The 24,049-nt window shown below is 37.5% G+C and overlaps 1 protein-coding gene across 5 annotated transcripts; it reads left to right on the plus strand.

The window, feature by feature from the left end:
* The first annotated feature begins 2,046 nt into the window (after nt 1-2,046).
* On the plus strand, nt 2,047-18,151 carry ranbp3b (RAN binding protein 3b). 5 transcript variants are annotated; one of them, XM_078264231.1, is made up of 17 exons: nt 2,049-2,143; nt 4,139-4,194; nt 4,350-4,386; nt 4,482-4,559; nt 4,668-4,739; nt 6,880-6,945; nt 7,159-7,251; nt 7,471-7,580; nt 7,926-8,045; nt 8,555-8,655; nt 8,759-8,834; nt 8,923-9,019; nt 13,741-13,865; nt 13,960-14,080; nt 14,459-14,601; nt 16,552-16,747; nt 16,956-18,151. In XM_078264231.1, exons 1-17 carry the CDS (start codon nt 2,122-2,124, stop codon nt 16,997-16,999), a joined length of 1,557 nt encoding a protein of 518 aa, XP_078120357.1. In that variant the 5' UTR covers nt 2,049-2,121; the 3' UTR covers nt 17,000-18,151. The 5 variants fall into 5 exon arrangements, with proteins under 5 accessions (XP_078120360.1, XP_078120359.1, XP_078120358.1 ...); XM_078264234.1 differs by lacking the exon at nt 7,926-8,045 and having other exon boundaries at nt 2,047-2,143; XM_078264233.1 differs by lacking the exon at nt 7,159-7,251 and having other exon boundaries at nt 2,048-2,143.
* Nucleotides 18,152-24,049: the final 5,898 nt, after the last annotated feature.

Raw genomic sequence — 24,049 nt, forward strand, 5'->3', positions numbered from 1 at the left:
GAGAGAGAGAGAGAGAGAGAGAGAGGGAGAGAGAGCGAGGGAGATGAAATGAATGTTTTTTAATCCTCAACAGAGAAGACTTATGATTGTAATTATTGTTTAAATCCAATTATCTAATTATATTTATAGTTTATCTATGATTCTATGAACATCCATTGCCCTTGATTTAATTACACCCATTGGATAAAGTAAAGTATTTTGTTCAAATTATTTATTTAAAACCTGCTCAAGTATTGCAAGCACTGAAAAGCGTGTTAAGGACTACTTTTTCAGTTATACAATGTTATGTTATGTTATGTTATGTCTGGAAAATGTGTATAAAAATGATTCATGAGACATTTAGAATATTTCCAGTTGATGGAATAGTACAGCCATAAAAAACATTATAGCTTCACTGAGGTGTTTGAACAAGTTGATTCAGAATAATAGACAGTGTTGTATAACTGTCTGTGTATAAAGAAGGCCTAGCGCCAGCATTCAAATTTAAAGCTAAGCTGTTCTTGCCCTCCAGTGGCAGATGAAGTCAAATGCTTTGGCTTAAAATAAAAATAAAAAACAACACATGCAAAGCAGCAGATCATCTCAGACAGCTGTACACAACAAAAAGTTGTAAAAAAATCCATATGAAAACAGTTGGATTAGACATAAATGTCAGGCAATAATGTCCAGAAAAGATGGACTGAAAGCGGTAAAGATTTTGATTCATGCTTGCATTTGTAGGTGCCCCAAATGCCCAAGCATGTGACAATCCTGGGTTTGATCAGAGCAGAGTGGCTTTTCCGTATTTACACGTCTGGGAACCAATCTGCACTACAGAACAGTCCATGATGCTTTCATGTCTGATTCACAGCATAGTAAATGTGGCCCTCCATAAAAGGCACCAATACACCTGTAAAAGAGGAGAAGGAAAGTGCAGGCAGCTGTAAATAATGCTCATTTAAAAACACTTTTTGCAAATTTTTGGTTTTGCAAATGTCTTATGAGGTAGAAAATGTATTCAACGTGTTTGTTAGAAGGATAAACACAAAGTGTTTTGATGGGAACAATGATCATAAAAACTCAGCAGGCTATCGTTAATTAAGTCTGTTTACTGAAATTACTCATTGAAATAGAAAGAGCCTCAGATTTTAGTTTTGATTGAAATTCCTTTTGTTCATTTCCATAATTAACATGCATATTAATCATCATGTCTGTTTGTATCATTGTCATCAAAGGTGTTTTTTCTGACAATGATAAAGAAATGCCCAGCTCTCTGATAGATTCATACCCATTAACATTCTCACTGTGAGGCAGCACTGCATCACCGTGTGTATAAATGTAAACATGATGAAACACGGAATCCATGAATGTAACCTTGTTTGTACCCTTCACATTATTGGCTGTCATAGTAAATACCACCACCTGTACAGAACATTTCTGAGGGAGGTTGTACAGCTGAAACTGGAAAAGTAAATAAACAAGTAATGTGCAAAGAAAAAAAGTAGTTTGTGATTATATGGCTATATTTGGCTATATCCAATGGAATGCAGCGGAATGTTTAAGAAGAAACCATTGTGAGAGAACCATCCATTCCTTTTCAGTGCTTTTTTTCAGATTGCATGAAACCAGGGGAGTAGCAGAACATTTTGGCCCTGTAGAAAGGCATTCTCTATGGGCCCCTCCCAGCATCCACAGCTATTCATTCTAGCATATTTTGGGGTCCTGGGTACTAAGTATTTATTGAGGCTGAAGCCATATTTTATAGTTTTGCAGACTTTATTTATACTGATGTTCAGTCTGGACAGCATTCTTGAAAAGCACACATTGCACAAGAGTTGTGGAGCTCAAATCTTTCACTTCTCTTCATAGGAATTGCTGTAATAGTAGGTTAGGCTATCAAAGCAATTCATTATTTAGAGCTGGTTGAAACATGTGTTCTATTGAAAACATAAACACAGTGAAAGCCATGGACAGACAGTATTTTTGTGGCTAACTGACGGGCACAGGAGAGAGCAGGGGGTCGCTTACTCACTGCATTAGTTAACGTTACGGTGGCAATGTGCTTTCTGCCGCTGAAAACATTTCTGCCTCAACTTGTGTTATCTGCGCGGTGGGTTGTGGGTGTGTGAGCGTCGAAGTAAAATGGCGGACTTGGCAAACGAAGGTGAGTAAGTGGCAGTATGAGAAAAACAATACAGCTACTGTGCCATTATAAACGGTGCCTATACATTGTCTGCATATTTGATAACTGAAATGACGCTGCTTGGCTACATGTTAATAGCGAGTTCAGATGAATTATAGTTTCGCGGCGTTTACAAGACTACAGCGTTAGCAAGCATGCTAACAATGCTAGCGGCTGGGCTGTGGGTAATACCTGGAATGCCTCGGAACGCCCTCGGATGCTGCCTTCCACTAGCTGGCTTATAACACTAGCTAGCACCCGGCTATTTATAGGCAGTATGTTTTGTATATTTGTGGTGAGCTAAAAGTCCTAACGTTAATGTGGAAATAAACCAAAGCCTGCTAGGCCAAAGATGCAAAGGCCTGCTTGTAACATATATATTAGTGTGCTCTTTCAATTAATAGGAAACATTTGTAACACGACATCCTCCTTGGTTAATGTAGTCAGCGTTAAGTTGCAGAATTGCTTGACGTTCATTTAGGCGCGTAGAGAGAAAAACATCAGCTAAGAGACAATGCTTTGGTGTAATCGCTGCTTTTTTATATTCTCAATGTATTAAATTTAGATCGACAGATCAGTATGTTGATCTGTTAACAACGGGATAACCTATGTGTCATTACTTATCAGGCGCGATGACTCATGCGGGATGCGGGATGGAGCGCATTAGCAAGCTAACTATAGCCAGTAAGCTAAGCTAGCTACGTTCGGGGCTTTAGGGAACAACCGGTGGCGCCGACTATTTGCTGGACGGGTCAGATAGTGTAAATACTAGCTGGTTAACATCATAAGCCGGGAGCATCTCGGGCCCGAAGGAATGTATGCAGTTCTTGCATTTAATAGCCAAGATAGCTGACTACACGTCGCAGAGAGATACAAAGCTGGATGTTAATATAGGTCACACAACATTGTCTTTTTTCTGCCATAAACGTGTTTCATACATAAACAGCTAGTGTTAGCCATGAGGGGTTGTGTTTGAGACGTTGACTGTTGGTCGAGTAAACAATTCTGGCAATGTGCTGTTGTTTATTTGGCTATTATTGCATGATATGCACCGACAAGGCTTACAACGACAACGATGCTCAGTGTAATAGGCCCAATCCAGACAGAGGAAAACCTTTGTGTGCTCACGTTATAGGATTACACATTTTACAGAGGCTACAGTGTGAAGGTAGTTAGACGCAGTAAGTGGCCTGATGTGAAATCACTATCTTGCCTGGCGATTACTATTCTTATTAGTTCTGACAATAGCTTATAGCAGCAGAACAATCTTTGGTGGTGAGCTGAATAAAATCACCTTTTGATTACGAAAGTAGCTACATTTGCTTCTGGGCCTTGTGGAATGACTGAAAGTTTGATAGCTGTGGTATTGATGGGTATTTTCATTCTTCTTTTAATTGGTAATATTGTTTGGTATTTGAGGATAGTTTAGTTTAGCCTAGGTCAACATAATGTGATTCATTTTTCCTGGTACTGATATAATTGCATGATTAACTGTAGGTATAGTATTAGTATGATTTAAGAGTGGATTTCTTTTGACTGGCTGAGATTGATCAGCATTATAGAAATGTATTTTCTCGATTCACCTTGGTCAGATTGTTTTTACCTATTCTTTCTTTTACTTATTTTTTGAATCAGCTAAATTTAAAGACACTTTACCTCACTGGTTGTGAAATATGGGATGTCTGAGTGCACCTCTCCATATTTTGACTTTTGGCATTATATGTTAATGCCTGTGGTATGTATCACTGTGCTTTGAAATTTGTTTTGTTAGTACTAATGCACATAACCTTTTAACTTTATCAACACTCATGCTGTCACTGCTTTTCAGAGGAAAATCAAGCCCACGGAATGAGTAGGCAATAGCCTTAGCTATTTTGTTTTCTACTGTAAGCCATGAATAAGAGAGGACGGAATTATCATTGCTGTGTACACTTTAAGTTAGTGTTTGGATGACTAGCCTTCATCTTCTCTTGACAGACAAGCCTGCCATAGCACCTCCTGTGTTTGTTTTCCAAAAAGATAAAGCACAGAAGGTAAGTTCCATGTTATTCAAGTATTTATTGAGGCTGAAGCCATATTTTATAGTTTTGCAGACTTTATTTATACTGATGTTCAGTCTGGACAGCATTCTTGAAAAGCACACATTGCACAAGAGTTGTGGAGCTCAAATCTTTTACTACTTTTGCAGCGATCTGCGGAGGGCTCAAGTGCAGAGGATGGAGAAGGTAAATCCAATGTCCAAACTGGCCACTTTCTTTAATATCTTTCCCCAGTATTTATTTTAACTGCAATATTATTCATATTTTGTTAACATTTTCAGATTCAGATAAAGACGAGGGGAGCTATTGCCCCCCTATGAAAAGGGAAAGGACCTCATCGTTCCCACCCCCACATTCTGGTAAGGGCATGTGGTGACTAAGCAGAACATTTGTTTTTTCTTGGTTCTTGCTTGTGGTGTACACATTGATTTGTATGCTGAGTGCAATGCCTGTTCGCTACTTTGCAGTTCCCAAGAACAATGTATTCATGCCCTCAAGTTTCTGCCAGTCTCCAACTGGGAACTCTGACTCTGAGCCAGGTGAGGTATCTAGACCAACATTAGTTTCTCATTACATCTTAAAGACCCCCTGCAGTAAAAATCTTAGTTTCAGAGGTCAACAGTTTAAGGCAACAAATACAATTGGTAAATAATAACTTAGCTCGGCAATAACTAGCCCGAGGATTATATTTCAGAAAATTTTTTTTGAACATATGTTTGTTTTCTAACATTGTGACATCAGTAGTTGCAAATAAGATGTCAGTGAAGTTTTGTGTATTCCCTGCTTGCAAATGCACCTAATTAACTCTGACTAGCTCTAGCTAACTTCCATGTGGTAATTTTACTCTGAGCTAGCCCTTCAAGTATCTGCCGTAAAGGTCTGACTTCATGTATTGAGGAAAAAGTGCAGTTACAGAATGCAAAGCACAACTTTCATAGGCAGCCAAATTCCACAGGCATTTTAAATAAGTGAATGTACAAAGCTATGAATTGCTTCTTTTATATGTTGTATGAATCTTATGAAATAACTAAAATGGTAGAAACTGTGCCAGATCAGCGCAGTGAAGGTGGACATCTCTGTATCAGTTCAGGCTGGTTTGTTGCGTTCAGCAAGAGAGAATTTGGTCCTCCTCTCTTTCTATACAACATCAGCAGAGAGAGGTGAAGCCTATCTGTAGCATTTGTCTGGTAAGGTAATTGTCACTATTAATTCAGAGGAGGCTTCTTTATTGTGGGAACATTATGACCTTGTAAGACCCATGACCACGCCGGCACATAATAGTTCTGTTCTGGTTCTACTGCCAAATTCAGATTGGTTCAGATTTGTGCTGGTAGGCTGCTGTGCCTTAATCTGTACAAATAATACATATATAATTGCTGTCCCATGATTAGTTATTTTGTATTTGAGGGAAAGCCTTTCTCTCTCTTAAAAAAGGAATAATATATACTTTAACATTGAGTTTGGCTCTCAAATTTGACAGTACAAGTCAGCAGGTTAGGTTGAGTTAGGTCCCAAACGTACACGTACAGAATTGGTTTGGGTTTCAGTTCCATCCTTGGGCAGACTACTTGCTAAGGTTTGGGATCCCCTGTGGGTCAAACATGCAGTATTTATCATATTGCGCTATGACAGAATATTTGTTATAGTTACCATGTGCATTTAATTGCAGGGAGTAATGCAAAACTGACCTCAAACAGTGACTGAAATTATGACTGCAGCGGGACTTTAACAAAAATGTATGTGTGTTTTGGGGAATTATTTTATAGTGTACATTTAATGTTAATGTCTTATTGAATTTGTTGGATATTGATTTGAATTCTTATCACTGGCTCAATTGTTAAGAGTTGGCAGGAGTGGTGTCACCAGTTAACACAGCTTTACACAGAGGACGGGGCAAACAAACAACCCATAATTAATTAGTTTGATAAAATAAGTTTATAGCATATTGTATGAAGCACTTATTTGGAAGGAAAAAACTAATATGAACACACTAAAAATCAAACTCTGTTTGTAAAACTACTTGCATACAGAACTACAGGAAGTATGGCAGGTCCACTGTACTGTTCTGTACTGGTCATTTTTGCTAATTTGGTTAAATTGGGCTTTTTTCTTTTATAGTTGGCTTTTTCCATTGCACAGCTGTGTCTTGTGCACCTCCATATCCTAAGAATTATGCTAGTTAGTAAAATGAATATAAGGTCCAGGTTGTAAAAGAAAAGAAATTACTTTTAAAATTGATGTTCACTAGACATGGGAATGATCTCATAAGTGTTGAGGAAAAAGGGAATGCAGTTTATAAAAGTGCTTTCTGCTTTAGCACTGATTAGGGCAAGGTCAGGTCAAGGCTAATTAAGCCACTGAGATGTAGAGTTAGAGGTAGAAACCGATCAAAGGCCCTAGAGCCCGCCATGTTAGTGCACAGGAGTTGGATTGCAACACAACTCTCGAGGCTCTACCATGGTTGCTGTGGTAACAGGCCCGGTGGTTAGAAAGGTGCAAAGACAGAAGGAACGTACCATTTGTACCATTAAGTTTTTGCTTTAGCAGATACAAGCTTCATGCACACCATTTAGAGAGCCTATCACTGATCTGCAGCTGAGGAGTTAAACCTGACAAGTCGCTGTGTGACTCTTAGATCTTTTTTTAATGTCTGCCTTCTCTTGTGCTTCGTCTTACCAGAGGAGAAGCCTGTAGGATTCCGTTTAAAGCCACCAACTCTCATACATGGACAGGCACCAAGTTCAGGTTGGTTTGAGGTTGTGAGCCTTCTTTATTGTGTAATATGTTCTCACACTGACTTGAATGAAATGGAAAAAAGACTTGAACTTGAACCCAGACTTGCACCCTTTTATATGACTCCTCTTTTTGAAATGGAAATGGTACATCTAGACTTGAACATGTAGACCCAGAACATCTCATTGTGTTCAAAAAGTATGAGACAAGTTGGCTCTGTTGCAGGCGTCCCAAGTCAGAAACCCAAGGAGCAGCAACGCAGTGTCCTCCGCCCTGCAGTTCTCCAGGCGCCGCCCTCTAAATCACATATAGAGTCCAGTGAGTGCAGCCTGAAGTCACCTGCACTCATTAGTTGATACATTCTCAAAAATCTTTAAAAAAAAAATTGTCTGATAATGCATTCAACTTTGAATATTTATAACTTGCGTAGTGCAAGCGCATAGTGTGTTTTTAGCATGTGCCTTGGAAGCTGTAAAAAATATATAAATAAGAAACTAAAAAGTAAATTATCTTTATCCTTGCTGTCTGTTCATTTAGATTCCACTTGTGGAACCAACGGTGTGAAAAAGTCATCCGATGGGGCATCTGTGACCCAGTCCTTCTTCCTGAACAACACAGAGCACTCAGCCACCCTGGCTAAGTCACAGGTCAGGAGTGGCCAAATCTTATTTTTTTTTTAATCTTATAATCAAGGGCTTGGTATCAATAAACAATGCCAGTCAGTTAAGTACAGGCTTTGTTTAAGGCATTAGACAGAAAGATTTGTGGTCATTTCTGTGCTCCTCTGTAATGAGGAAGTATATTGAGTCTGGTATTCATAAAAACTTAGGCACATGTTAGATATCAAAAGATTCACTGTATTGCAAGTGAAATTCGTAAGTAAAAGTTGCTTTTATTCTTCTCGGCAGTGTTGAAAGCATTGTTGTAGAACTGGCATTGTACAGAAAAATACAGACAAATTACCCTGGTGCTTATTTTGGTTCCCATTTTAGAAACATGAAAATGAGGAAGATGGAGCAAGTGGTAACAAAGACGGAGACGAAAGAGAGAAGAAGGAGACAGATGTAGCAATATCTTTTGTGTTTGGTCAGAATATTAAAGACAGAGCAAAGGTGGGTTGTTTTCCACTTGTCTTACACCTGTTTTTTTAATATACATTGAGCGTGCAAACTTGAGGATACAAACAGATATGCACAGTTAAATGTGGCAGACAGAGGAGGGGCTTTTACACATTTGAGGTGATACTCTGAATAATGAGTTACATTTTTATAGTCTACATTTAATGTTTAATTTGTGACTTCTAAGCATTTCTATACCAAAACTATGTCAAGGGTCTCAGGTCCTTTGCTAAGAGATTTCCTGTAGTGTTTAGTGATTTCAGTTCCTGATAAGAGGTGCATTTTCTGTGGTGTTTTGTGCAATATCTGAAATAATTCAGTAGAATTTTGTGGTCAGTCTGGAACTATTGTTGCAGGAATGTTTGTACAACATTTTGGAAATTGTCACTCGCTTGCTATGCTGTATGTTAGTCAGGAGCTTCATTAATGTGGATTTATAAATGTTTTTTGGTCTTGCCATTTCATTATGCATATATCCAAATGTAACACTTTTTTTCCTCTAGTTGGAAGAGAACAGTACAGAAGGCAAGTCAAAGGATGGTGTGCCGCTGGACTCTCAATCAGAGGGCACTAATTATTTCTTACAGTACATTTCTACCCCAAGGTAATAAAATTGTGTCCTCCTTCGAGTATTTTTAGCAACTCATCTTCATTCGTAATTAACTTCCATCAACTATTTTTTTTCTTTCTTTCCTGTGTCCTTTCAGTTCAGAAAATGCCGCAAACAGTACAGACAGTGGGGCAAAATTTGTTTTTGGGCAGAACATGTCTGAACGAGTTCTGGTGAGTTGATGCAACATGTTGTCTGCCATAAACTCCTGATAATTAAGCTTAGAAACAGTTTCAATCATCAGCTTTGTTGTGTTTTCAGAGTCCCCCGAAGGGCGAGTCCTCAAATGAGGAAAATAAAGAAGTTTCAGCTGCCCCTGCTTCAGAGCCCTCATCACAGGAAACCACCCCAGAGAAGGGTAAAAGCACAACCACACTAATTATTAAAAAAGTGTTTGTTTGGCTTGTCTACTAATAGAGATACGCTTGGCTGCACTCTGGAGATCACTACAAACAACAAAAGCAAGACCGTGGACGGTTAAATAAGCAGTTCAACAGAAATGTGACATTGAAATTATAATATAACAGAAATAGTCACTGAAATATGTCTTATCTATTCCATATGTAATGTTAAGTCTTTAATATCTGCATCAGATTTAGTTGGGAGCTAGGGTTTTATTAGCACTCCATAAAGAGCTGTGGGTGTAATAAATACATCTGTGATTTGAGTTGCAAATTTAAAACCACTAGCATGGCTCAAAATTGTACGTGCATATGCATGGTAGTGCTCCTAAAATTTGCCTGATGGCCCGGGGCCAGTAAAACAGTATGTCGGGCAAGTTGAATGGCCAGCTGCTGGCCCGTTCAGGCCAGTGATATTGTTTGTGCAAATCAAAGTTACTAGTAAGTTATTTGTTGCTAACGCTTGGTGCTCCACTATCGAACGTTGATTAGAAATGGAGTTCGCTGAAGTCAACCAACTAGAGATGCACCGATTACAATTTTCTAGGCCGATTCAGATTTTTCATTGAGTTTGACTTGCCGATACGATTTCATTTTTCTAACCACTTTACAGCACACACAAATATTTATTTTCTATCTTTTCTTTAATAGAACATTTTACATTTTGCATAGAACATTTTTTGAACAGATAATCAATCGCTATAAAATAGAACTATATAAATTACTCCTGGTGTGGGAAATTCACACACATCTAAAGTGCAATGTTATGGAAGAACCATTTCCTTCTTTTCACATCCAATATCCAACTAAAAAAATGTGATATATTTAGCAAACTAAACTTCTGTATGAAAACGTATGTAATGGTAATATATAAACTTTTTCCTTGCAGGTGTTGCATATTGCAAACTTGTTATCTTCTTCAAACACGCTGAAGAATTTCCAAACAGCTGACATGTTGCAGGTTAATTCACAAGGTTTCCTACATGTGCGTTCCGTGTGCACATGTGATGCTGATGTTGCGCGATGTTAATCATGCGGCGCCCAAGTGCATTTGTACAAAAGGCCGTCATGTTAAGAGTGCATGTCGGAGAATAGCGCGGACACGTGCTTCACACCGCGTGCGGGCACGCACGCCACCCGGCAGAAAAGGGAGAGAAAGGAAAAAGAGACCAGAGGATAACTAGCCAGTGGAGATTGCTTGTATGTGCGTCCTTGAGAACTGTAAGTCGTATAACTTATGTTGTCAGTTCATTGTTAGCTGGTGATTTTGTTGTTAGTGTTCTTCACCTGCTAGCTAGGTTGCACATGGCTGTTGATTCGATATAATGGCGATTGCTGAACGCCCTTGCTCACGTTTGTATTTTATGTGCATTATTTACATGCTACAGTAGTTACACTACATTAAAGGGGTGGTTCAGAATTTTGGACATAGGACCTCATTTCCAAGTTAGCCAGTGTGTTATTTATCAGTGGAGACCGTTTTAAACTCTTTTCATTCAGTCCTTCCAGTTGCAGAGTTCGCTGGTGCTAGGCTAGCTCAAGTCAACAGTATCTGCTAGCCTGCCACTAAAAACAAATAGGGCAAATAAATTATAACGCCAGACTATCGATGTAAATGTATGTGTTGATAGAATAATGTTAGAAATAAAACTACCCTTGCATCGCATTGCAATAGTTATACTTTGTTCCCTGTAGTTGGTAGCATAGGCAACAGCAGCGGCGGAGTGATATTAGTGATGAAAGCCGGTTTCCATGACAATCACACAAGTTTATTTACCTGCCGCTGCAATTTGCATGTAAACTGTCCAAGCTTAGCTACATGACTTTTCTGTCAGCAATTGCCTAAAGTTAGCGGTTAGCCCAGCCAGGTATCTACCAAAAGTGTAGCTATACCGTTAGCTAACGTTGTCACTCTCCACAATGCATTGAACTGTAACGTTATCGCCACTAACGTTGTCAGTCTCAATCTATCAGTAGCAGCTAGGCTAACGTTATGAAAGGGGCTAGCTTTATTAGCTAGAGTAGCCTACCAAAAGTTATTACCTGTTCATCAGTAGCTGTTGGTGCATCTGGAAAGACGGATGGAACCGCATTCGTTGTCAGTGACTTGTGGTCCTTTTAGATTGCAGGGTTTTTCAAAGTCGTCTGGACTAAAATGATCACTACACATTCGCCACTTGAGTAGAGTCTCCACCTTGATGTCCAAGCCAGCAGCAAGAAGCCACAGTTGGTTCCTTTCTGGATCTCCCAATGGAAATTTGTGGAAACTTTGTGGTGCCCATCTGTTTGATTTATTTTTACAATGTCTAAATGCACACTGAATCACCATGTTGCATAGTCCTTAGTTTCCAATCCAATGCTTCAATACCACTGTACTAGGCTACTACTAGGTGTCCCGACTGTAGTGCGCTTCTCTGTTTACTTTTCGGTGCTGTACTACTAACCGGAGCAAATTAAAATTCCACCGCTGCTAAGAAAATAGTCCCTCAAAATGTAATGTGATCATTGAGATGCAAGGGTAGTTTTATTTCTAACATTATTCTATCAACACAGACATTTACATCGATAGTCTGGCGTTATAATTTATTTGCCTCGGGTGTACTGTGGAGTAGGTAAGACTGTTTTTAGTGGCAGGCTAGCAGATACTGTTGACTTGAGCTAGCCTAGCACCAGCGAACTCTGCAACTGGAAGGACTGGATGAAAAGAGTTTAAAACGGTCTCCACTGATAAATAACACACTGGCTAACTTGGAAATGAGGTTTTATGTCCAAAATTCTGAACCACCCCTTTAAGATATTGTAATAGTGGGTTTATTGTTATTTGCTAGCCTATATATAATTCCTATGCATTGTGTATGGTAGCCTTTACAATGTTATTTATTTACAGCATTTGACCAGCATAAAATCGGCATATGTCAGACTGACCGGCCGATCGCCGGTCATGCCCGATCACGTGAAAACTGGCCAATTCCGGTCACCAGCCGGTCAGTCAGTGCATCTCTACAACAAACGACTCTAGCACCTGCCACAAAAAGTCCACACATGCTGTGGACCTTCAGTAGCGGCTGCAGCAACTCAAACCCAGCTAGTCCGGAGCTGCTGTCCGCTCTCCTCCTTTGCTGGGAGCTATTTTGTAATATTAGCTGCAGCAACTGCTGTTTGCTGCTGTCTGCTCTCCTCCTCCCAGCGAATTAGTCTCCTAGAGGCTGGGAGTTCAGCAGAGGGTGTGCTAATAATTACTAGCTAATGTTAGCTAACTGCATAGTAAGCTTCCCCAGTGCTGCGTTCAAACGCTGTCAGAAATTTTACAATCATTTCAAAATGAATGCGTAAAATAGCCCAGTAAACATGGCGGGGAAATATTCAGGTTACTACAATATGAACACGAAGAGGAAACCCACTGATGGCTGTAATTTTACCTTAAATATCTGATATTTTCCTGATCAGCGTGTCTTCTTCTCTTTTTGTAACATTGTGGAAAATTAGCTTAATGTTGCATAATTTAAGAACCATAATTATATATACCAAAACCATATCACAAACATTATCAATGATTGCTCTTTTTTCCCCAAAATACACAAAATTGATTCTTGATCTAGATAAGATAATCCCACACAGGGAAAATTCCTTTGTTGCAGCAGCAGAAAAATTCACACATCAGAATAACACAAATACACATTAAATAGACATTGGGGATAAAAGAATATACAGAAAGTATTATAAGAAATGGGGGAAAAAAATTAATTTGTTGTTATTATTATTATTATTATAATAATACTTATTATTATTATAATAATAATAATAATACTACAAACGTTTTTACACTATAAACATCCTTATATAAACAGTGTATATATATATTCACAGATAAATAGATGAGTAAGGTGCGGATGAATAGAAATGATATATTGCACAGTAGGAGGTGACACAGTAATAAATACACATGCATAGTGCAGAATATTGTCAAGTGATGGCTCATGTTGCAGAATCAGCTAGCAGTGCTACATTATAATGTTGTATTATAGAGTCTGACTGCTGCTGGAATGAAGGACTTGCGGTAGTGCTCCATCTGCACGTGTGTAGTGAAAATTACTTAGCTCACTAGAAAAGTCATCTGTTTGTTTTAGGGAAAAGTAATTCATTACAATTCTGTTTTGATAGCTGTTTACATCAATGGTATTCATGGCTATATATTTTTTTGTTTTTATGAGAATGACATTTATTTGATTTTATGATCTAGTTATAATCAAGGTCAATGTGATAACACAAATTGGCAGTCGTAGTTAGGCAGTAGTTATACGTGACCTAGTGAGATAATACTGTACATCATTTTTTGACAGTATCTTTTAGTGACTGTCCTCTTTGTCCAATGACAATGAAGACATTCAGCAGCTGCTGTGTGCACAAACATTCATTAATATGAGCTGAAGTGTCTGCAAATGATCTGCAGCGGATTGTGCAGCTCCTGTGTTAAGTGACGGAGTTCCAGCCTGGGTCTTTCATTATCACCTGTCAGAACTAGATTTTGCAGAGAGGGTTTTTTTTGTGTCACTGCAAGAACGATATGGGAGTGAGAGGAGACTCAAACTGACACATTGGTTTTTGATAAAAATCTTAAACACCAAATGTTAGCTCCAGCTAGGTGCAGATTTCTCACCACTGTATTTTATCTCAACAGTGAACAGCGTGTCAGAGTCTTTGGAGGAGTCTGCAGCAGCTTACACCAAAGCCACAGCCAAGAAGTGCATCTTAGAGAAAGTTGACGTCAAAACTGGAGAGGAATCAGAAAGCAATGTTTTGCAGGTAGAAGGCAAGCTCTCTTGCTTCAACACATACAGTAAATAAATGTGGCAGAGCAAGCAATACAGTTCTTGTTTTTTTGTCACTCTCTCTTCAGATGCAGTGCAAGTTATATGTTTTTGAGAAGACGGCTCAGTCGTGGATAGAGAGAGGTCGAGGTTTGCTGAGGCTCAACGACATGGCATCAACAGACGACGGCACGCTACAGTCCCGTCTAGGTAAACACACCTGCAGAAACTTTTTGGGACTAAAAACCCATCAAAAAAAGTGCCTTTTTTTTCTGAAAAGTTGTAATGCAAAACATCCTATTAGATCATAGGCTCATACTAGATAACATTTCTGATCTTGGTAGATTGATGATATTTAGATTAACACAAAACTAGCACAATAAAATCTTGTCAAACATCCTCACATATGTGTCACTTTGGAAAGGACACATGCTGGGTAGGTAGATAAAATAGATACAATTTAATAGTAGTTATTTTCTTTCATGACAAGAACTCGCAGCACTACATTGAGTCATGTAGAATACCATAGACAAAAATGCTGCTTGGGCCTGTACTTCATTGCTGTTCTGTGTGTTTAAACCCTTCTAGTGATGAGGACCCAGGGCAGCCTCCGGTTGATCCTCAACACTAAACTTTGGCCCCAGATGCAGGTGGACAAGGCCAGCGAGAAGAGTGTACGAATCACTGCCATGGACACAGAGGACCAGGGTGTCAAGGTCTTCCTAATATCGGTATGTATCACCAAACATAATACTGGAGTTATATATACTGGAGAAAACCTTTCTTCCCTTATACAAATGCAAAAAGACTAAAACATGCGACAAGCAAGCGGGAAAGTCAAAGCCCAAGCCATGACGAAACAGGAAATATATTGCAAATTACTTCTATGGTCTAATGTAAATTAAGCCAAGAAATTGCCAGCCAGGAGGAGTCAGCACCAGTTACAGCTCCTCTCATTAACGTTAATGACACAGATGTACATCCAGATGCCATATATGATGACAGCCCTCGGCGGTTACAAGGCTTGACTTTCTCAACAGCCTGCAAGGTTTTTCTTAGGATAATGGTGAAATCTATCCAGAGTGGGTCAAACTGACCAAGGTAGCCATCGTAATTACCGTCTCCAGTGTGCCAGCAGAAAGATGCTTCTCCCTGCAGAATCGCATCAAAACAGCGCGGCGGCGCCTTGGGGAAGGCCGTCATGCGCATAGCGAGTTGCAGAGAGACACTTGTTTACAGTTATTTTGATTCAAGTTTGTACTTTATAATTTTATGAGCCAGTTTGTACTGTAGTTTGTATTGTTTAATTTCCTCTGCCTAGCAAATGGAAGATAGTCCTATTTTAATTCAGATTGGCCCTGTAAAATGTCATGTGCATTGATTTAATTATTTTGGCCTCTCTGCCTGTAGCAAGTAGGCTACATTTCAATAAAACCGTATAGATCTATTTCCCTTGATGATATAGCCTGCCAATCGAATGTTTTTAAGCGCAATAAACAGAAAATATTTGACCAGAATTTTTACCAATTGACGGTAAAATTAAACGTCATCAATTCTTTTTAGTGGAAACACTGGTTGTAGCACAAGCAGGACAGAAACTGAAAGCTTTCTCATAACTCAACTCCTCCCTCTTCTCTTTCAAGACATCATGAGCCTGGTTATATCTGCATGCAGCTGGCTAGGTAGTGTTAGCTACACAGCTATTGGAAGTGACGGAGCTTAAAAGTGAAATCCACACACTAATCAATTCCCTCCCATGGCTTTACGTTGTGAGATAATGTCTCTTCATAACACACAGCAAGTACAGATCAGTGAGTCTAAACTTTGGAAATAAAAGTAACCTTTATTTGCATGTTGTAAAAACTCGACTTCCGTGATGTAGACAATTAACACAAAAAAACAACCTAAAATTCAAATTAACTGTACTTATTTCCATATATCGCCTAGCCCCTAAATTAACCACAAATTAGTATCTTGTACCCTTTATTTATCCCAACCACTGAGAGAATCAGGACCTAATTTAAGGTGGGCTCATTTTCAAGACAGGCCTATATTTAAAATGTTCCCTTTTTATATTTTAGTAAGAAGCGTCACTGTTTTCTGATCTGCTCCTGGTTTAATTGGCATGATTCTGTTTTGGTTAATGCAAACGCAATACTTCGTTCATAATTACCATTCCAGTTGCCTATATTTTTATTTACCATTCCAGTTGCCTATATTTTCTTTTTTCTCTATTTCTAATTACTTTTATGTGTATGCATCGTCAGGGTTCATACTTCGTTGAGAATAGAGAAATGATATTCTGTTGATGAATTCAGGATAATGTACATTTCCACTGCACTAATTCTATCTGTACAACAGCGTAGTCATGCAATACTCAACCCTTTGTTTCGACTTTTAACATACTGTAAGTACTGCTCTCATTCAATCACTTATTCATTTCAGTTGGTGCCAAGCTACTGTTAAATAGATTCGAAACTTCCTGCACAGATTTTTCACATCAAAAGCCTTTCAGTGGCTCAAAGAGCATACTCTTCTTTTCAGGCAAGCTTTTAATGTGAAACATCTACATATGGTGTTGTTTTGTGCTCCATAACTGCACTGATCACATCGATATTTGTTTTTCCTTCAATGTGCTGAGTGGTCTCTCCCTTTGTCTCTTTTTTTTTTTTTTTCTTCAGGGTAGCTCTAAGGACATAGGTCAGCTGGCTGCAGCGTTGCATCACCGTATCTTAGCCCTGAAGAGCAGGGCAGAGCAGGAGCCTGAGACCCCAACGACAACCATCCCCGATGCCGAGGTACCGCAGTCCAACGAGGACGACAGCGACGAGGAAGACAATGCCTCTGCCTCAGCTTCAGCCTCCACTCCTGCTACGAGTAAGTGACATTTATTGTTAGCGTGTGTGTTTTTCAACACTTCCTGGTTCACTTACTCTTAAACCAAATGAATGTCACGATTTGGAGTTTTGGGGTTTTGTTGCTGCTTTTGCTTGTTGGTATCACAGCAGTTTGTTTTGTGATGTAAATATTTAGAGCACTGGTCTGCAAAACCCTTGTCAACCTGCTGTCACTTTCCTTCTTGCAGGTAATTCAGAGGGAGGAGAGAGCCAGGCAACAGGAAGCACATAGCGTCACTCTTGGACAACCTGCTCAGATGCTGCCGTTGAGGCATTTTGCTGTATGCATCTCCATGGACAACCCTTGACCAACATGGGTCCTCCAGACCAGTACTTTTGGATATTAGAAGTCTAGCTCCAGGAAATAACCCCTTGTGCCAGAGTGTTCCACCCAACTCGTGCAGTTCATCTTCTCTGCATTCAGCGTAATATCTGGAGTCGTTTATTCCCTCCCTTTCCTGTTTTGTGTTTTATTTTTGTTTTCGAGTATTTTTTCCTCTCCCCGATAGCAAAAATAAAGACTTCAAAGCTTTGGTTTGGGACTTTTCTGCTCATCATATTGATGAGTGTAAGGGTGTTTTCCTCTACATTTTAAAGTATGGCACATGTTAAGACTGCAGTTTCTACTTGGGGACCTTTTTACTCACTCTACAGCCGTATCTCTGGACGCCACACATCCAGAGGAGCTTCATTCACAGTGTATTTGACTAGTCATCAGTCACTTGTTCCTCCATTGAGTCCAACCCTTCTCCTATCCCCCCCATCCCAACCAGTCTGTGCGTTAGGTTTCGGCAAATGTAATTTATTTTGGATCGTCCGTTTCATGAGGCATCTCAACCCATATGTGCGGTTTGTAATGGCTAGCCAAGACCACTCGACATGACAAGTTGTCATTAATAGCAGTTTCTTATATTTCCTATTGACCTATATTATACAGAATAAAAGACAATGTGGTTTCTGCTAATGTGAGTTAATGTCAGGACAAAACAGACGAATTCACCTCAAATATTTCTCTAAATTAATAAGATGTTTGTCATTCACGTTGTCGGTTTTTTAATGATTTTTTTTCCAAATCAAGAAACTTGACTCATCAGTCTACATTTTGCATGTAACTGTTACTTCTTTTTTATTCTTTTCAGCATCCCAAAGGTTTACTGTGTTGATACATATTTTTATTTTGAAAATATACAAACATTTTATCCATTTTCCTTTGGAAAATATGTTGGAATGAAGACTTAAGTTCATGTGTGGAAAAATTTGAGTGATAACTCTAATACCCTTTGAATGTCATGTACATTTGAATATATCATTTAGTAGCACACCATGTTTTTCTCATCTCCAAATACCCTCTTTACAAAATAAACCATTTTGGACTGACATCTGGGATCTTTCTGTCTGATATCTGATTTTCTGTGTGAAACTTGAATCCAAATTTTAGAGGACATTAGTAGAGTGTGGCCTACTTTGACATTGATTGTCTCCTGTAGATGTATTAAATCAAACGGCTAAAGAAATGAGTGGAGAGTGGTTCATCTGTTTTGTATTCATGTGTTGGGAGTTGGCCTACAGGTTGATGTATGTTGTGCTCTGACTGCACTGATTGGGAATAGGACCAAAACTAGCTAATATACAGTATGCATCATGAACAAAGTCATGAATTTTTTATACATGTATCTATCATAACAGCCCAACACAACCATATACATCTGAACTTGAAATAAAACTGCTGCTTCTCCCAAAATGTATCTGCCTTCCTGTGGAGCCATAAATGACTGTGACAGTATAATGAAAAAAAGATGTATGGGACAGTATAAAACAAATCTATCTGCATAAGAAATCCTCGCAGAGGTTCTTCTGTTTCACCTCACTGTAATTTCACAAACTTCAAGTTCATTTAAATGAAACTACTGGAGAAATGCACAACCAAGCAAGCAGGCTTTATTTACAGGACTTTTCTAAACAGAAGTGCTTTATAAGAAGAAGAATGGGGAAAGAGGGAGATAAAAGAGAAGGCAATGAAGTGTACAACCAAAATTACAAGGTGTAAAAAATCGTGAAAACCAAAGAAAATAGTCGAGGTGCAGTAGTCGAAGAAGTACTCTGATCTTTTACTCTATAGCAATACCACGGTGTAGAAATACTTATGCTTATACAAAAGTATAAGCATCAAAATATACTTATAAAAGTAAAAGTACTCATGCATAATGGTCTATTTTAGAATATTATATATTTTTTATTATTGGATTATAATCATTGATGCATTAATGTGTTCATTACTTTGATGTTGCAGCTGGTAAATGTGGAGCTGATTTGAATTACTTTATATAGTGCTGGGTAACTTCTCAAAGTCATATCTTAATCTATAATAATACATCATAATTCATTTATTCTTTATATTTTGTATTAATAATCTGAATCTGCAAAGTAATTTTGGTTATCAGATAAATGTAGTGGAGTAAAGAGTGCAATATTTCCCTCTAAAATATAGTGGAGTAGATGTATAAAGTAGCAGAAAATGGAAATACTTCAGTAAAGTACCTAAAAACTTTACCTAAGAACAGTACTTGAGTAAATGTATTTAGTTATTTTCACCACTGTCGAGGATAAACAACAACAAAAGCGTGATGACATTTAGTGTTCAGCCAAAGAGGATATATAATTATTATAACCTGTTTGGTTCAGCCTTGACTTTGAAAAGCCAGAAGTCGCAACTCTGAAGATGTGAGCCTTCTCCTAGTGGTCAGAGAGGGCACAACAACTCTTATAAGTAGGACCATATAGTGCTCTGTATGTCAAAATTCAAAAGTAAGTAAGTATTAGCATTAATAAATCATACGATACAAGGTTTCCCACATTTCCTCCGGTCAATTCTTGGCTCATGAGTACATGAATAAAAATTGATCTGATGACCTGTTATCTCATTCATAGCAGGAACAAAAGGGTTCCCAAAACACAAACACCTTCTGATACTTCAAAACTAAAAGTATAATGAATAAGAATTGCACTCTATCATTGGATTATGTATATATGTATATATATATTTTTTTTTTTTACTGGTCAAAAGTTTGGGGTCACTTAGAAATTTCCATTACAGACAGAATACCAGCTGAGATCAGTTGCATTGTTTTTTAAATCAGGGCAGCAGTTTTCAGATTACATTCTGTGCTTACATAATTGCAAAAGGGTTCTCGACTGTTGTAGAAAGAAGTGGCTGATCTTTAAAGCAATATCTACATTGCCCATTATCAGCAATCATTCATCCAATTTTCCAAAGACACATTCTGTTTACTAATCTGATGTCATTTTAAAAGGCTAACTGAGAAAACAGTGGAGAACCTTTTGCAATTATGTAAGCACAGAATGTAATCTGAAAACTGCTGCCCTGGTTAAAAAAAACAATGCAACTGATCTCAGCTGGTATTCTGTCTGTAATGGAGTGGAATGGAAATTTCTAAGTTCAATATATTCTATTTACAATCATACAAAACTAAGCAAAGCAACAGCAGAAAATACATGTAAGAAGCTTGTTTTTTAATCACTTTTTTGACATACTATACTATGACTATTTTTAACATGCAATACTATGACTTTTTTCGATATACTATACTATGACTTTAATGGCTTTTTTGACATGCTATACTATGACTTCATCAGTTTTTTTACGTACAAAATACGTACACATGACTTTTTAATCCCTTTTTCAACACACAATACTATTTTTGACATATACTATGACTTTTTTCAATAAACTTTACTATGACTTTTTTTGACATACAATACTACGACTTTGTTATCACTTTTTTCGACATACAATACTACGACTTTGTTATCACTTTTTTCGACATACAATACTATGACTTTGTTATCACTTTTTTCGACATACTATACTATGACTTTTTTCGCCAAACCAGGGGCGATTCAAGGATCAGACCTTTAGGGGGCTCAGCCCCTATGACAATGTGACACGGATACAGTGCCTTCAAAAGTGTTAACCCCCCTGCTAAATCAGTAATTTCACTGGATAACAATGAATAGTATTTATTACTATAACAGAGGATGAATGCAAAATATTGAACATATGAAAAAACTATGATTATGACTATTTTTGACATACTATATTATTACTTTTTTTCAATATACTATACTGAGTTTTTTCGACATTCTACACTATGACTCTTTTATCACTTTTTTCAACATACTATATACAATGACTTTTGAATCACCTTCTTTGACATTCTAGTCTATGACTTTTTAATGGCTATTTACGACATGCTATACTTTGACTTTTTTTGACATACCCAGTCTGGGCTGGCTCTTTTCATGATGTTTTTTTCAACATATAATACTATGACTTTTTCATTACTTTTTTAGACCTAGTATACTTAGATTTTTTCGACATACCATACTATGACTATTTTTGACATACTATACTATGACTTTTTTCAATATACTAGACCAGGGGTCGACAACCTTTTTGATATGAAGTGCCCTTTTCAAAATGTCTTGTTTATTAGTGTGCCATGTCAACATTAAGTTTAATTATGACATCATATCAAAATGTAATATCCAGGGAATCTGTAATTTAATTCCATAGCAACATTTGATAACATTTATTTCCCATAATCAGGACATTGTAATTATTATTATTATTGTATATTATTATTATGATTACGGAAACATGGTTGTAGTATGCAGCGTCCTGATTGGTGGAAAATGCTTGCAGAAAGAAATGGCTGTTGTCAGGTAAAAATGTCACTGTCAAAGAGGCTGAAGCGAAAAGTTGACGTGGAAAAGCCCAGCTTTAATGATGAATGGACTGATAAGCAGGTCCTGTATGCCTCATTTGCAATGAAACAATGCTGTTGCAAAATAATACAACCAGCATCATTATCAAGAATAAAGAACGCAAACATAACGATTGCGTCATTCACGTGCATATTATGTAGCCACATGCATCTGTTTTGGTCTTAATACATCCATAGATTTACCGCTCCAGCAGAGAGGATGGTTCGTTTAGCCAGCAGTTAAGTTTATAAAAATGTGTCCAATTTTTCAAGCTGTGCTTGCGTAAAACAGGTGCACAAAAGTGGACTGAGCAGACAGATCAGATTGAAATATTGCTTTCTACATGTTTATGCCTGTAGATAGGTGAGTGCATTGATAAGTACTGGCTTTTTACTCACAAAGGTTTCATTGTAGTCTACTTACAGTATCGAGACTAGCATTAGTTCATCTGCCCCAGCGGCCATTGGTAATCCTCTTTGTATCGTTCCCAGTCAGAGATATGAGTCAATCAAACTACCGTAAATAACAGGTCGCGCAACTGTGAACGTTGTAATTTGGCATGCGGATGAGAGAGTGCTTCAGCATTTCTACCATGATTTCAACACGTCAATAACTCTCTTGCACACATATTGCCAGCGTGCCATTGGTTAAGGTCCCACGTGCCCATGGTGGCACGTGTGCCTAAGGTTGCCGACCCCTGTACTAGGCTATGATTTTTTTGACATACTATACCATGACTAGACTAGTGACTTTTTAATCACTTTTTTCAACATACTATACTATGACTTTCTTATCACTTTTTTCGACATACTATACAATGACTTTATTCTACATACCATACTATGACTTTTTAATGACTTTCTCGACATACTATACAATGACTTTGTTATCACTTTTTTTTGACATACTATACTTTTACTTTTTTATCACTTTTTTGACATACTATTCTATGACTTTTTTTTTTTTCGATATACTATACTGAGTATTTTTGACATACTTTACTATGACTTTTTTCGGCATACTATACTATGTCTTTTTTAATACTTTTTTTTCGACACACAATACTATGACTTTTTTATCACTTTTTTCAACATGATGAAATAACATTTTTCGATATACTTTACTATGATTTCGTTAACATTCTATACTATGACTTTTTTTGTATTTTTGTATTTTTGACATGAGATTTCTTTGACATATTACACTATAACTTTTTCATGACATTTTTTGACATTCTACACTATGACTTTTTTTAATATGCTATACTATGATTTTTTTAAACATTTTATACTATGACTTTTTTCAACATACTATACTATCACTTTTTTTGAAATACTACACTATCACTTTTTTTAATATACTATACTATGACTTTTTATCACTTTTCCCGACAAACCATACTATGACTTTTTAATGGCTTTTTTTTTTTTACATACTATGCAATGACTGTTTTCAACATAGTTTCATTGGTTGCACAGTGGCTCTCTGATTAGCACTGCTCCAACAGGCAACCTACCAGTAGTCACTGCAGACTCTGACCCAGGTTATATTCCCACCCTGGGCTGGCTCTTTTCATGACGTTTTTTTCAACATATAATACCATGACTTTTTTTATCACTTCTCTCAACTTACTATACTTGTATACTGTTTTCAACATACTATATACTATGACTTTTTTTATCACTTTTTTCGACATATTATACTATGACTTTTTCCTTCATTCCATACCATGATTTGTTTTTTTAAATACTAAGCTTTAACTTTTTTTTGACATACTATGACTTCGATGACTTTTCTTTTATCACTTTTTTCAATTTACTATACTTTGACTGTTTTTGACATACTATACTATGACTTTTTTAATCACTTTTTTCGACAATCTATAGTATGACTTTTTTTGACACAGTATACTATGACTTTTTATCACTTTTTTCAACATACAATATAATAATTTTTTGGGAATTTCCGCTTTTAATATATAGGACAGTTCAGATATGAAAGTAAAGGGAGAGGGGGAAGACATGCAGGAAACCGTCACAGGTTGGACTCAAACCCTGGACCCGTGTGCATATAAGTGTGCCTGCTCTACCAACTGAGCTATCTGCCCATGACATGCTGTACCATGACTTTTTTCGACATACTATACTTTGACTTTTTTCAACATACCGTCTTATAACCTTTTGATGGCTTTTTACGACATACTATGCTATGACTGTTTTCAAAATAATTTGTTGACCCAGGTTTGATTTCCAGTCTGGGCTGGCTCTTTTCATGACATTTTTTTTCAACATACAATACTATGACTTTTTTATGACTTTTTTCGACATAATGTACTTTGATTTTTTTTTCCAACATACCATACTATGGCTTTTTAATGGATTTTTCGACATACTATACTATGACATTGTTATCACTTTTTTCGACATACTATTCTGTTACTTTATCACTTCATTCGACATACAATACGATGACTTTGTTATCACTTTATTCAACATAC

The sequence above is a fragment of the Sander vitreus genome, chromosome 12 (genome assembly GCF_031162955.1).
Source record: "Sander vitreus isolate 19-12246 chromosome 12, sanVit1, whole genome shotgun sequence".
Classification (NCBI taxonomy): domain Eukaryota; kingdom Metazoa; phylum Chordata; class Actinopteri; order Perciformes; family Percidae; genus Sander; species Sander vitreus.

Bases quoted from the DNA above. Each gene is read 5' to 3' on its own strand.
- ranbp3b (XM_078264231.1), top strand. From the start codon at position 2,122: ATGGCGGACTTGGCAAACGAAG. The intron at 4,560-4,667 runs GTAAGGGCATGT...GCTACTTTGCAG, and splicing joins GTTCCCACCCCCACATTCTG to TTCCCAAGAACAATGTATTC. The intron at 14,602-16,551 runs GTATGTATCACC...TTTTTTCTTCAG, and splicing joins TCAAGGTCTTCCTAATATCG to GGTAGCTCTAAGGACATAGG.